Source organism: Macrotis lagotis, chromosome 3 (assembly GCF_037893015.1).
Source record: "Macrotis lagotis isolate mMagLag1 chromosome 3, bilby.v1.9.chrom.fasta, whole genome shotgun sequence".
Classification (NCBI taxonomy): Eukaryota; Metazoa; Chordata; class Mammalia; order Peramelemorphia; family Peramelidae; genus Macrotis; species Macrotis lagotis.
The window spans coordinates 15,397,012-15,410,935 of record NC_133660.1 but is presented as its reverse complement, the minus strand read 5'-3'; the positions used below and the strand labels follow the sequence as shown (position 1 = coordinate 15,410,935).

The 13,924-nt window shown below is 47.8% G+C and overlaps 1 protein-coding gene across 5 annotated transcripts in view; it reads left to right on the top strand.

Moving 5' to 3' along the window:
- DLC1 (DLC1 Rho GTPase activating protein) overlaps positions 1-13,656 on the top strand; it is a 221,154-nt gene extending 207,498 nt beyond the window's left edge. For all 5 annotated transcript variants that reach the window (XM_074228165.1, XM_074228166.1, XM_074228164.1 and 2 more), the window contains 7 exons: positions 28-226; positions 664-877; positions 5,231-5,345; positions 5,947-6,165; positions 8,091-8,308; positions 9,743-9,916; positions 11,852-13,656. In XM_074228165.1, the coding sequence (XP_074084266.1) occupies positions 28-226; positions 664-877; positions 5,231-5,345; positions 5,947-6,165; positions 8,091-8,308; positions 9,743-9,916; positions 11,852-11,972 (1,260 nt within the window). In that variant the 3' untranslated portion in view covers positions 11,973-13,656. The remainder of the gene's footprint in view (positions 1-27; positions 227-663; positions 878-5,230; positions 5,346-5,946; positions 6,166-8,090; positions 8,309-9,742; positions 9,917-11,851) is intronic.
- The last annotated feature ends 268 nt before the right edge of the window (positions 13,657-13,924 follow it).

The window sequence follows — 13,924 nt, the reverse complement described above, 5'->3', positions numbered from 1 at the left end:
TCCCCCGGCCATGTTGCCTGGAAACAGGTTGGTCTCTTCAGAAAGTCAGGCGTCAAGTCCAGGATCCAGGCTTTGCGCCAGATGAATGAGAGCTCTATGGCATACGTGAACTATGACGGGCAGTCTGCATACGATGTGGCGGACATGCTAAAGCAATACTTCCGAGACCTTCCAGAGCCATTGATGACCAACAAACTGTCGGAGACATTTCTACAGATCTACCAGTGTGAGTGGGGGGCCCTGACCTCGGATGAGGAACTGGGGGAGACTGGCTAGCCCACCCTGAAGGGTAGGTTCTTTCCCAGGTCAAGGCCATTGAGCCTTGGGAGAGGAAGGTGTTGGGCTTCAATGCAGGGCTTCCTGACCACTGTTCTGCACTGCCTCTAGATTCTTCCAGAGACTAGAGATACCTGACTGCTGGCTTAGGTCTTTTTTTTTTTGGCAAGTCAATGAATGGAGTTAAGTGACTTGCCCAAGATCACACAGCTAGATAAATATGAAGTGTCTGAGGCCAGATTTGAACTCAGGTCCTCCTGACTCAAGGGCCCATGCTCTATCCATTGTGCCACCTAGCTGCTCTTGCTGGCTTATGTCTTATGGAACTGGGGAAGTGGACACTTGCTTGGGACCAGGGAGGGGTAACTGCTGCTGTTGCCCTCACAGATGTGCCCAAGGACCAGCGTCTCCAGGCCATCCAGGCGGCCATCATGCTTCTCCCAGATGAGAACAGGGAGGTCCTTCAGACCCTGCTCTACTTCCTGAGTGAGGTCACCGCTGCTGTCAAGGAAAACCAGATGACCCCAACTAATCTGGCTGTGTGCTTAGCACCTTCACTCTTCCACCTCAACACCTTGAAAAGGGAAAATTCTTCTCCTAGGTATGTTCCCCCTCCTCCAGTGACTCACCTCATCATGGAGGGGCCTAAGTCCTCCCAGGCTGCCCCAATAGCTAGAAGATCTTCCCAGACTGGACAGAGGAGATTGGAGGAACAGGGTTTGAGGTCTGTTACCAGAGGATTAGCCTCAGGAAGTTTGGAGAGGGTCACCAGTAAGACTTAATAGGAAAAGGCCTCATGTGTCATTGGATCCAGCCTTCTCTTTTCTGAGGCATATTGAATTACGAGTCTTGCCCAGGGTCAGGAGTATGTCCTGATACAGGATTTGAAGCCAAGGCTTCTTGACTCCTGGGTCCTTAGTACCAGTTTTCATCCATGGTAGTGCTCATAGACTTAGTTTCAAAAGGATGGGAATCTTTGTGGATAGAAGGAAAGGACCCAGGCCTCAGGGAGGATGTCTGTGATTCCTAGGTTTGCCTTAACCATCCAAAAACAAATGACTAGACTTATATACTGAGGGAAAAAATGTCAAAAAGTGTTGGTATTTACTGAGGCTTCTTTGCTGGCTTTCTGGGACCTCTGTTGGGCTCTCTTCACATCCCTATCTTGCCAGGACTTTACTGAGTTCACTCGCATTCATGTTGTGTGGCTAAGTCTTGACCTGCTTCTTGGAGCTCTGGGAGGGACCTCAGCAGCCCCTCCCCCAAAGGAAAGCTTCCAGTCACACTGGCTGTGTCCCCTAGCTGAAGGATTGAGGGGACAAGGAGCCGCTCTCCACCTCCAGGGGTGGCCTGTCCTCTGGGACCCCTCTCCTGGCAAGGAAGTTCTTGTTCCTAACATCCAGCCTGGGTTGATAGGCCTCAAGCAACTTCCCCCAATTGTTCCCTCTTCTGCCTTCTGAGGCCAAACAAAGCACATCCAATCCCGCTTCCAAGTGACATCAGCCTTTATTCCTGGAAGCCTGGCTCTCTTGATGCAATCCAAAAATCACATCAAACATTTATTTCCCCTTCCTTTTACTCTCCACACCCCCTGAATTGAAAAACAAAGGAAAGAAAAGAAAAAGAAAACTATTGTATCCAGGGTGGAGTCAAAGGAGTCAGATCCCCAGCTTGGCCATGTCCCAAAAGGCTTGTCTACTTCTGCGCCCCGAGTTCCAGTTCACCTGCTCTCTTAGGACAGGGTAGGGCATCTTCCCTGGCTCTCTGCAAGTGCCTCAATCATTCACCTTTCACTGCCACATCACCCTGTCAACCCAATGAGTTTGCAGTTACCTACAATCCCCAAGTCTTAAGACAGTCTTCTTTTGCCCTTGAGAAACCCATGTGGAAAATTTGGCATTTATCCCTTTTGAAGTTCCACTTATGAGATTCAACTCATTGATCTAGGCCAGTGGCTCACAAAGTGGTGTGAAGGGACCCCCAAAGTCCAACCATCAGAGATGCTTTTCCTGAATCTAGGAGGTCAAAATATTTTTTTACTTATTTAAGGCAATGGTGTTAAGTGACTTTCCCAAGGTCATACAGCTAAGCAATTATTAAGTGTCTGAGGTCGCATTTGAACTCTGGTCCTCCTGACTCCAGAGCCAGTGCTTTATCCACTGTGCCACCTAAGCTGCCCCTCAAAACATTTTTATATTTATATGAAGCTGTTTTCTAATATAGCAAAAATTAATAACTAGTACCCATATAAACAGAAGCTCCTTGAGGGGGATCTTTAATAATTTTTAAAATTATAAAGAGGTCAGTGACACTTGAAAACCACTACTCTGGACTGCTGAGGTCTTTTGGGACCCTAACTATTTTCCGCTGTGTTAAAAGGCAGCTATGAGGCACATTGGGTTGAGTACTGGGCTAAGAGTCAAGGAAGACCTGAGTGAATCAATGCTCAGATACATACTGGCTGTGTGATACTGGACCACCCACTATACCTCAGTTTGCCTCAGTTTCCTTAACTGTAAAATGAAGATAACAATAACACCTACCTCCCAGGCTTGCTTTGAGGATCAAATGAGATAAGCTTCAGATGGTTGGCATCTTTATTTGATGAACATGTCATTCATGCCTTTCTTGGAGTCCTGGATGAACAAATCAAACAGCCCTGGGACATTCCCCTGAAGACCTCCTGCCACTTTCCTGTTGAACTGTTCATGACCACTCTGAATGTGGCCAGTAACCTGGCCTGGATTCCTACACTTGCATTATCATCCAGGCTACACCTCCCCTTCCTCTCCAAAAGAAGAATTTGAGATATTGAATCAGGGGCTTGGCTAAGATGGAGGGAATGAATGAATCCAGGTATGCAGCATTCCACTCAGCTCTTGTTTACTAACCCTGTCAAAAAGAGAAAGATAAGGTTAGTCTGGCATGGACTGTGCTTTATGAGGCTGGGCTGCCTCTTTGAAGTCATAGCTTCCATTTGTAAATCTTCCCTTCCCATCTCTTTAAGTCCCTTTCTAGAATGTTCCCAGGAGTTGAAGTGAAACTCTGTGACCCATCATTTTGAGAGGGGCAATTCTCCAAGAAAGGAAAGAAAACAGAGATCTCTGATCTCTGCTCTTTTCCCCAGTTTCCATGTTCTTGCAGATGTCACTGCCTGGGGCGCATCAGTCATATCTACCTGCTCTTTCAGGACCCAAGGAGCAAGCTTCTATGGGTGAGGGGACTTGAATTCACTAAGGGGAGCCAGGCCTTCTGCTAAGAAAGTGACTCCAATGACCATTTCCTCTACCACAAAATACTCCTAATAGTGCTTTTTGTAGCCAAAAGAATCTGGAAATAAAGTTGATGCCCATACATCAGGAAAATGGCTAAGCCCATTTTGGTGTATGTTTGTCAGAAGATTTATTACAATTCTCAAAGAAATAAGGAAGTAGAAGAATTCAGAGGTGCCTAGGAAACCTTATAGGAATTAGAGAACCTGGAAAACAAATAAAGCCTCCTGAACACCACTCAGACCAAGCCAGGCCCAGGCTCTAAAGCAGTTTGACTACTTCTAAGCAATTTCTAGTCTTCAGGGCATGAAAAAGTCAAGGGACTTGGCCAGAGTCCCCCAACTAGAGCTTGACCTCAGGTCTTCTGTGTGCTATTTCTCTTTGGGCTATAAAGGTGGGAACTCTGGGCCTGCAATGTTGAATATATTCCTATCCAGATACAGTTGGGAGAGTTGATTGAAATACTGTTTTTCTTGCTTTTCTATTCTGTGTGACAAATAATGGCTTCCTAAGACAGGGAAGGTCAGAGTGTGGGAAATAGAAGTGAATGGGATTGTAAGCAGTAAGAGATAAATAACATTAACAAATTCTTTAAAAAAAAAAAAGAAAAGAAATAAAGTTCTCAGCTGACTGGGAGGAAGGAGGTCTGGGCTTTTCTTTGGCTAGGGTGGGATCTAGCTGGGTCTTTGAGCTTCCCAGCTCCCCTTCAGGGCTATCTTGATTCTTCCTCCATAGAATGAGCTGATGGGTCTAGAAGGCTATTCCTGGAAAATGCCACACCCCATCTTTAGACATGGCAGGCTTAGAGGGGAGCGGGAGGGGAGCAGCCTGGATGCTGGGCAAGCCCACTTCTTATGGACTCCAGGAAGGTCTGGAGGACATTCTGGGGCGGCTGAGGGGAAGGGCCTCCCCTGGGAAGGCTTCCCTGAGGAGGCCAAAGAAGAGATAAGATAACTAACTAACAGCTTTGGCCGCCCAAGTGGTGGGGCACACCAGGCAGGCAGCCAGGGCCCTGTTTGTTTATTGCAGAAGGAACAGAGGACTGGGAGGGTTGAGGGGACACCCCTTCCCTTCTTCCCCCTTTATCTGAGGCCAAATAATGGCATCCAACATGGCAGACTTACAGAGGCCACTTCTTCATTTGTAATGGCTTAACTCCATTTTGTAAGAAGCTCTTGGGGCTGACATTGGCTGTCTTTTTGTGTGTCTCTGTCTCTATTTCTTTGTGTCTGTCTCTTAGTACAGAAACATTTGGACTATTCATCTCTCTTCAGCTTTCTCAAAGGTCATGGGGCAGGGGGAAGGAGGGGACTGCCTTGCACGGAATGGAGACCTAGAGTCAGAAAGTTTTGAGTTCAAATTCAGCTTCAGATATTTCCTGACTGTGTGACTCAGGTCAAGTCACTGCCCCTCTACCTGCCTTGGTTTCTTCAACTGTAAAAGCAGCCCCTCCTTGACAAGGTTGTAATAATTTGTGAATAACTTGCAAACCTTAAAGGATGTGGAAAGGCTGTTTATCACCATCCTTTCCATCCTCCAAAGCAGCTGAATTGTTGCTGACTTCTGGGCAATGGGGCACCCTTTCCCCTGGCTCTCGCCCTACACTCCAGGAGGGTGACCAGTGCCCAGGCCACCTCACCAAGTCTCCCTCTCCCCCCTTCCCTTTCCTTCCCTTGGTCTAGGGTGATGCAGAGAAAGCAGAGTCTGGGCAAACCAGACCAGAAAGATCTCAATGAAAACCTGGCAGCTACCCAAGGCCTGGCACACATGATCGCAGAATGCCACAAGCTCTTCCAGGTGAGAAGGGGCACCCCAGGTAACCAGAGGCTTGGCCCAAGGACCAGTCTCACTGGAAGGAAAATCCCTTTTGCAGCACAGATTCTACCCAAGGAGTCAATACATCTTTTTCTAGAGGGTTGGATACATAAAACAGATGGGAGATGGGGGGTGTTGCCCAGAAGGGGCTAAGAATCTGTGCCCCTGAGAGAACAGAGATGGGGATGGGAACCAGACTTGGTCAACAGCACAACCTCTACCTCTCTGTGGGATTAGGACTTGCCCAGGGACAGTCCTGGCTTCTTGCCTCACCTCTGGGCCATGCAGGCAGCTTCCTAGAGTTGGACACTGGTCTCCTAGAGTAACCTCCCCTCCATGACTGTCCAGGTTCTTTCCTGAGTCCCCTCGGGTACCCCCATGCCCATTCTACAGATGAGGAAGCTGAGGCTGAGTGAACTGAAATGAGTTACAGGGATCTGTGTCCGGTGTCAAGGCCAGATCCCATGGTCTAGGGCCTCTTGAAGAGCAGCTGATGCAGACAGGAGAAGCCAAGGGAAGGCCCCCAGCTCAGGGAGTGGAAATGCTGAGGGAATAAGGTCTGGCCCCACTGTCTTCCTTTTAGGTCCCTGAGGAAATGAGCCGGTGTCGGAACTCATACTCAGAACAAGAGCTGCGGCCCCTCAGCCTCGAGGCCTTGGGCTGCCTGAGTGGTCAAGACACCACCGACTATCGCCACTTCCTCCAGGACTGTGTGGACAGCCTGTTTAAAGAGGTCAAGGACAAGTTCAAGGGCTGGGTCAGCCATCCGACCTCAGAGCAGGCGGAACTGGCCTATAAGAAGGTAATTGGTGCTGGGCAGATGTCCAGCAGCAGAGGCTCAGGAAGGGGGTGGGGGGCATCCAGAGGGTCACCAAGGACTGGGGCTAAGTACCTTCAAAGATAGCAAAGGTGAGGGGGGAATGAGGTGAACAACCTCATTTCACAGGTGCAAAAGTTTAGACCTAGATAAAGGAGGCTGCTTGTTCCAGGACCATGGGATGAAGCCAGGTTGTCTCCACTGCCCTGCATGTGGACAATAATGTTGTATTACAGTTATATATCATAATTTACTTAGCCATCCCCCAACACCCCCACCAGTTAAGTTTGGGGCTTCCATGGAAAGAACAGCCAACAGTCCCCCCAATAATTGGCAAAAATGGACAAAAGAGCAATAACCATCCATGGGTGAGAGGTGGAACTTAAGAGATTCTTTCCTTTGCAATTCTCATTACAGTATACTTTTGGTGAGGCTGTATTTGAAACTAGAGGGTCCTAGCCTTTGAGCTTTTGCCTATGGTGGAATGGCTCTGGTTTATAAATTTGAATACATTTCTAGTATCTTGACCATGAGACCTTTATCAAAGAAACTCATTCCAAGGGTATCCTCCAGTTACTTATTTCACTTCTAGTTTAACTGCATTAGGTTTTATACAAATAAGTCTTAAAAGGTCTCTCTGTTAAAGCTCTTCATTATTTTCCCTGTCTTCCCTGCTCTTCCTTCCTCCTTTGGGATGTCACCTTTTATGTCTAAGCCATGGATCCTCCAGTCTCTTGCCATGCAGGGTGAGAAGCTGCAGGTCTAGATATCATTTCTGCCAGACTGCTTTCCAAGATCTTGGGTGGTTTGGGTCCTTCCCCCATTAACTGGAGTACTGGCAAATACCCTAAGCATTTTGCTTTATTTGCCTCTATCTCTTGGGGGCCAAATCTGTTTTGCTAATCACCCTGGATTTTGAAACCTGTACCCAATTGCTTTGGTGGAGAGTTTGAGATCTGCATTTGTTTTTATCTCCATAATGAAGATTCCCAACCTTCCCTGGGCAGCCTGATCCCTGGGGCCAGAGTCTGGAGGCCCCTTGGGGCTGAGCTTGGAGGTGCTTCTTTACTTTTCAAGTCCCCTCCCACCTGTAGCTCTCACAGCCCTGACTTCTGTCATGCCCCACCCCCAACTAGTCTGCAGCCTCTCCTTTGAGATTCATTTCAGCCTCTTCCAGATGTCTCCTCAACTGGCCTGGGGGGCAGTGTCTACTAACCAACCCCCCTTTCTCCAACCCAGTCCGCTGCCAAAGGGGTTTTTCTAAAGTATCCTAATCTCATGTGGCCATCCCCAGCAAATTCCAGTGGCTCCCGGGAACCTCAGATCAAGTATAAAATCCTGTTTGGCATTTGAAGTCTTTCAAAATAACCTGCTCTTTCTGTCTTCTTGAGCTCCCTCTGCCTCCACTTGGACACACACACACACACACACACACACACACACACACACACACAGCACCCCCCTCTGTCTCTGTCTCTGTCTCTCTCTGTCTCTCTCACTCCCAAGTCTTCCTTGCAGGCTCTGTTCAGATCCTACCCTTTGCTGGATGTCCATCCCTCCTGTAGCAACTGGTTTTCCCCACTTATCTACTCTGAATTTATTTTGTTTCACCTAGTAAAGACTTGTGGCCTTCCCCTCCTTGAGGGCAGGGACTGTTTCTTCCTTTGTGTCTTTGTTTTTGACTTTTGGCCTTTGTTTTCCTAGCAGACCCCTTACCTCCTATAGGAAAACCAAAGAATTGTCATTTTTATCAAGTCTACTTTTTTTTTTTCTGGGGGGCAAAAGGGGACGGGGAAAAGGCTCTGAAGGTCTAAGTGTCCTCACAGCCTTGTCTACAGACCTGCCCTTCTATTGCCTTTGTAGTTTGCCGTTGGCAGTGGGTCAGTCAGGAATGTTTGTGCTTTCTCCAGGTGAGTGAAGGCCCCCCACTTCGGCTGTGGAAGTCAACAATTGAAGTCCCTGCCAAACCTGAGGATGTCTTAAACCGCCTCCTGAAGGAGCAGCATGTTTGGGATCCGGACCTCTTGGATGCCAAAGTGATTGAGGTCTTGGACAGCCAGACGGAAATCTATCAGTTCGTCCGGGGAAGTATGGTGCCCCATCCTTCCCGGGACCACGTCGTGCTGAGGTGAGTGCGCCCTCTGATGGGCCAGGATGGCAGGGCCAGTAGCTTCTCAAAGTCTCAGGACATGGGCAGGAAAGGCCAATTAAGCAAGACATTCATTAAACATCTACCATGTGGGTGTTGGGGATAAAGAGTCCAAAAAAAGGCACCTCCCACCTTCCACTCCCTGGGGGAGTGTGTGCAGTATGGACTCACATGCCACAAAAGGCAGCTTGGTACAGGAAGACCCAAGTTCAAGTCGTGACCACTTAACCTCTGGGACTTCAGGCAACACTAGAAAACTTTTTAAAAAATATTTATTTGCTGTTGTTTGTTCTTCATTCTTTTATTTTTAACTTTTTATTTATTTAAGGCCATGGGGTTAAGTGACTTGCCCAAGGTCACACAGATAGGCAATTATGAAGTGTCTGAGGTGCATTTGAACTCAGGTCCTCATGACTCCAAGGCCAGTACTCTATCCACTGTGCCTCCTAACTGCCCCTACACTAAAAGACTCTTAAGGGGCAGAGAGGGTGCTTTGGTGGAGGGAGAATCTAAGAGTGTCCTAGGCAAGGACTCTCACAGGTCCGGACTGAGAAAGAAAGAAGGAAAGAAAGGAAGGAAGAAAGAGAGAGATCCTTTTAGGAGGAGCAGGAAAGAAGGAAGCCATGGCAGACAGGTGCCAGTGCTGAGGAGGGAGGCCGTTCTGAGATGGGCACACCCAGAGCAAAGGCTCTAGTGGGGAAAAAAGTGGATCTTGTGCAAGGACCAGCAGGTGACCAATGTCACCGGATCAGAGAAGCCTGGAAAAATAGGAGAAACCAGGAAAGGTCTGGAAAAGCCAAACAGAATTTTACATTTGATTCTAGAGTCAATAGTGAACCACTTCAGATCTGTTTTAGAAAAACACTTTGTTTGGTAGTCATGTAGTGAATAGTCTGGGGGCAGACTGGGGGACCAGGGAGAAGGCCACAGAGTGAGAGACAGATGGTCTGCTCCAGGTTTGGGTCTGTGGGGAGAGGGCTTAGGGGGAGGAGGAAATGCCCAGGGGTGGCAGCGGATTGGACATGTTGGGTGTGGGTATACCATGGGATGTGAACCAAAGTGAGAGTGGGATCCCATGAGTGCCCAGCCAACCACGGTATCTTCAGCAGCTCAATGGGTATAGAGCCTAGGCTGTTGGGTTCAAGAAGCCCATCCTTTGAGGTTCTAGGAGGAAGCCGAGGCACAGCAGCATCATTGGCAGCATCGCAGCCTCATCTGCTGCTGCTGCAACTTTGAACAGACCAATGGGCGAGGAGTCAAGAATCGCTCCTGTTATGCTCCTAACCTGTAGCAGACCTCGGTTTCCACTTTGTAAAAGTTTCTCCTCCCTTTGCTGTAGAGCCCATATCCCTCATGTGGGGTCAGGGCTCATTGCCGTCACCATTTTTAGGTTCAATATCTCTGTCTTCACAGAACATGGAGGACCAACTTACCCAGGGGGGCCTGCATGCTTCTGCTCACCTCCGTGGATCATGCCCAGGCCCCTGCATTGGGGGTAAGAGTGAATGTGCTCTTGGCCCGATACCTGGTGGAGCCCTCTGGGAACGGGAGATCCAAACTCACCTACATGTGCCGGAGTGACCTGAGGTATGTAGCTGTGGCCCAAGTCTTAGAGAAGCTGGGAAAAGAGGGTGGGGGAAGGCAGAGGTCAGGCCAGATCTGGCTCAGATGCCAGGAGGGACCACGAGGCAGAGGGCCTTGGCCTCCCCCAGATGGCTCCCATTGGGGATGATTGCTCATGGATTGTGATGACGGAGACCTGTGTTCTCTGCTCAGCCCTTGCACACCTGCCTTCCAGCTCCATGGGCCTGACCAACCTCCCCTGCAGCAGCTTCTTAGGAACAAGAGTTCAGTGCTTGGGAGCCTATCTACTAAACAAATAGGGAGCCTTCTGAGGGAAGTTCACCCCATCTCATCCTCCTCTGCCTGAATTGCTAGAAATATGATCTCCGTAACGGATGTCCAAGCACCTCTCCTGATCCTACCTGGGGCCCAGGGAGGTCACAGGGAAGGGCCAAACTCCTCATTTTACAAAGTGAGAAACTGAGGCCAGGAAGTCACAGGATCATAGACTTAGACCTGGAACAAACTTCAGAGGCCATTAGGGTCAGCCCCCTTCTTTTTTATACAGAGGAAAAAATTGAAGCCCAGCAAAGTGGCCATAGACTCATAGATTTAGAGGTCGGAAGACCCTTAGAGATTATGAGGTTAACATGAGGAAACCAAGGGCCAGGGAAGTGGAGGAGGACAGCTCCTTTGACAAGGGAGGACTATCCTGGTGAGGATGACCAGGGTGGAAAAGAAACTGTCAACCTTATAGTGTATTGGAGCTATAAGCATTTATTTTAGATTTTAGATTTTTTTTTTTTTGCAAGGCAATGGGGTTAAGTGGCTTGCCCAAGGCCACATGGCTAGGTAATTATTAAGTGTCTGAGACCGGATTTGAACCCAGGTACTCCTGACTCCAAGGCCGGTGCTTTATCCACTGCACCACCTAGCCACCCTAAAATACTATAAATCACTTTTTTAAGGGTTTTTTTTTTGCAAGGCAAATGGGGTTAAGTGGCTTGCCCAAGTCCACACAGCTAGATAATTATTAAGTGTCTGAGGCTGGATTTGAACTCAGGTACTCCTGACTCCAAGGCCAGTGCTCTATCCACTGCACCACCTAGCTGCCCCATACAAGCATTTATTTTAAAAAAAACCTCTTCTCTTGGTAGATTTTGGGCCAGGGGCTGGCTCAGGATGAACCAACAGAAGCATATATCACAAAATCAATCTGCTTTCTTGTAACTAAATACAAAAGAATTTCAGGGTGGAAGGGGAGGCCATAGGATTTGGGGGAGGCGGGAATCAGGAAAGGTCTCCTGTGGGAGGTGACCTCTAAGGAAGCCCAGTATTCTAAGATGAGGGACCCAAGGGCCCAGCCTAGGCAAGGGCAAAGGTGGGAAAGAGGACTAGTGAACACTGTGGCTGCCCTGAGAGAAAACAAAAGAAGGAAGGTTATCTGGGCAGCCAGGCTGGAGGCAGACTGTTAGCACCACACAGAGTTCTTTGGGGAGACTAGAGAGAAAGATGGCACCATCAGCAGGCCCCTGCCTAATTCAGAAATGATGTTTTGGCCACCGGGCAGAGGATGAATTAAAGAGGAAAGATACTGGATAGAGGCAGCTATCCCCAGCGAAGAAGTTGCCTTGGTAGGTGGTAGGCTCTGCCTCCATGAAGATCACCAAGCAAAGGCTGGCAAGGGATGTGTTTGCATTTCTTTCCTGTGTGGGTCAACCTAGAGATTGCTGAGCTCCCTTCCAGTTCTCAAATTCTGTGATTCTCAGTTAAGAACTTGTGAATACAAGGCTCCCATGGGCATTTTAGAATCATGAATATATTTATACATATAAAGATATGTGAATATAATCTTGAATAAATAAAACATCCTATTGTTTTGTGGCTTGGGAATGGATCCAGACTTCTCCTGAAGTGTGGCCCATCCAGTTAGTGAATGACCTTCTCCTTTCACTTTAGGGGTCACATACCAGAATGGTACACCAAGGTGTTTGGGCATTTGTGTGTAGCTGAAGTGGTGAAGATTCGAGATTCTTTCAGTCATCCAAACTTGGATTCCAAAGATGGAAAATCCAGGTAACGACAGACCTACCAGCCAAGACTCTGCATTTGGCCCAGAACCACCGAGGGTTTTGTTTAAAGACATATAGGCCAACCCTGGGCAGGATGGGTCTAACCACCAACCAGGAACCAAGCTGGGCTGTGATCACATGATAGATGCCTCATGAGAGCCAATCTTGACTGAAACACCTGGCCCTGTGGAAAAACATCTGTTGTACCATGTTAAGATTGCTTCTGCGAAGCAGGACTCCTGAAGGGAATAAAAAGGGACTCTGTTCTCCTGGGATACTACCCTGACTGGACCCAAGCTGGGAGGACAGGTAGAGCCATCACAGAGAGGGTGTGTTTTTTGGAGGGGAGGGTGTTTCTCCTTGACACCAGCAATGTAGAGTGGGTTTCCGTAGAGAGATGTGTGTATGAGTGAATGTTCATGACTGAGTGCAGAACAGACACAGGGAATGGGCCTTGCTAGGCTGGCAGGCTACCAGAATGGGGGATTTCCATTGCATTATCTCTGACCACTGCAGGGACTAATGATGAGCAACCATTATTCATAGGGGAGTCCCCCAAACTTCTCCAGTGAACCGAATATTTCCCCCGTTTTCATTAGGAGAGCCAGTGTAGGAGATTGTAGCCTGAGAGGACCCCTTTCATCTATATCTGTTGGAAGCTCCATTTTGAGTGGCCCATCTGCTCTCACTGGCAATGATCCCACACTAAAAGTCCTACCTCAGTCCCAGTCGGACTGAGTAGGGAAAGTAGGGAAAATTGAAATCCAACAATAAGGGTATTTTGGTTTTTAAAGAACAGAGGTTAGGAGAAGGATGAAGAATATACAAGTGCCAAAGCTAAAATCAGAAGGAAGGCCACACTTCCTGATTTCTATCAAAAGGCAAAAACTTCTTATCATGACTAAAGTCCATTCTGTATTGTCCAGAGCAGAAAATGCTGAAGGAGGAAGGAATCCCATGTCTCCCAAGAAAGTCTGTGCAAACCCAAGGCACCCTGAGATGCTTGAGTCCTTTGTGGTCGAGCCCTCCATGTTGTGCCACCATTTTCTGTTCTTTCATCTCTTGGGTTTCCAAAGAACTCCTTTGGTCAGTTCTTCCTGCATGGCAAGCTCCATCTCCACCAGCCCTGGGTTCTTGGATCCCTCTCCTTGGTCCTGATCAGTCATGGCCTACCTGTAAGTGGGCCTGGTCAGGAAGAGTTGTACCTGTCTGATTGTGCGCTTCAGTTACCATTGTCAGTGTTACTTGAGAAGCTCTTCTTGATGAAGAAACTGCGTGTGTGTGCGCGGATGTGTGTGTGTGTGTGTGCACGAAGAGGGGAGCAGATCAGATTCAGCCATAAAGGGCCTTAAGCGTTCTTGAGCATGTGCTCCTTGTGAATAGCTAGACCTTGTAGATTCCGTCTAAAACCTTTTCTATGGAAGATTGTATGTTGAACATACCATCCCATTGAGTAACACAGGTAACGCATGATACAGAGTATTATTTAAAATAGACTTGTATTTATATGTCAGATGTATGGGTTTTATACCTCAACTCAACATGTTTGTGGTTTTTTCTTTATTGTAAATAAAGATTTTCATGATTACCATGGAAATAAATGAACAAGGAAAAGATTTATATAACTTGCTATGAATGACTGTACAGAATATAATCAACAATTGCACTATTAAATGTTTAACATGAAGGGACTGTCTGGCCTTGGTTCATTTTTCCTGACAATCCACTCTTCATAAAACACACCCTCCCCACTCCCATCAGGTTTGGAGGATCTCACCCAAATGGAATGGTTGCTTGATGAAGTGATCTCAGGAGCCCAAGGAAAGCAAAGATGTGGGACTGTTCAGAATCTTCCTCCTGAGGAGAAACAGTGGGGAAACCAAGTCAGGAAAGTTGGGAATGGAGTGTTAGCTTTAGAAAGGTGGTGAATACTGAACTCCAGACTCAGCCTAAAATATAG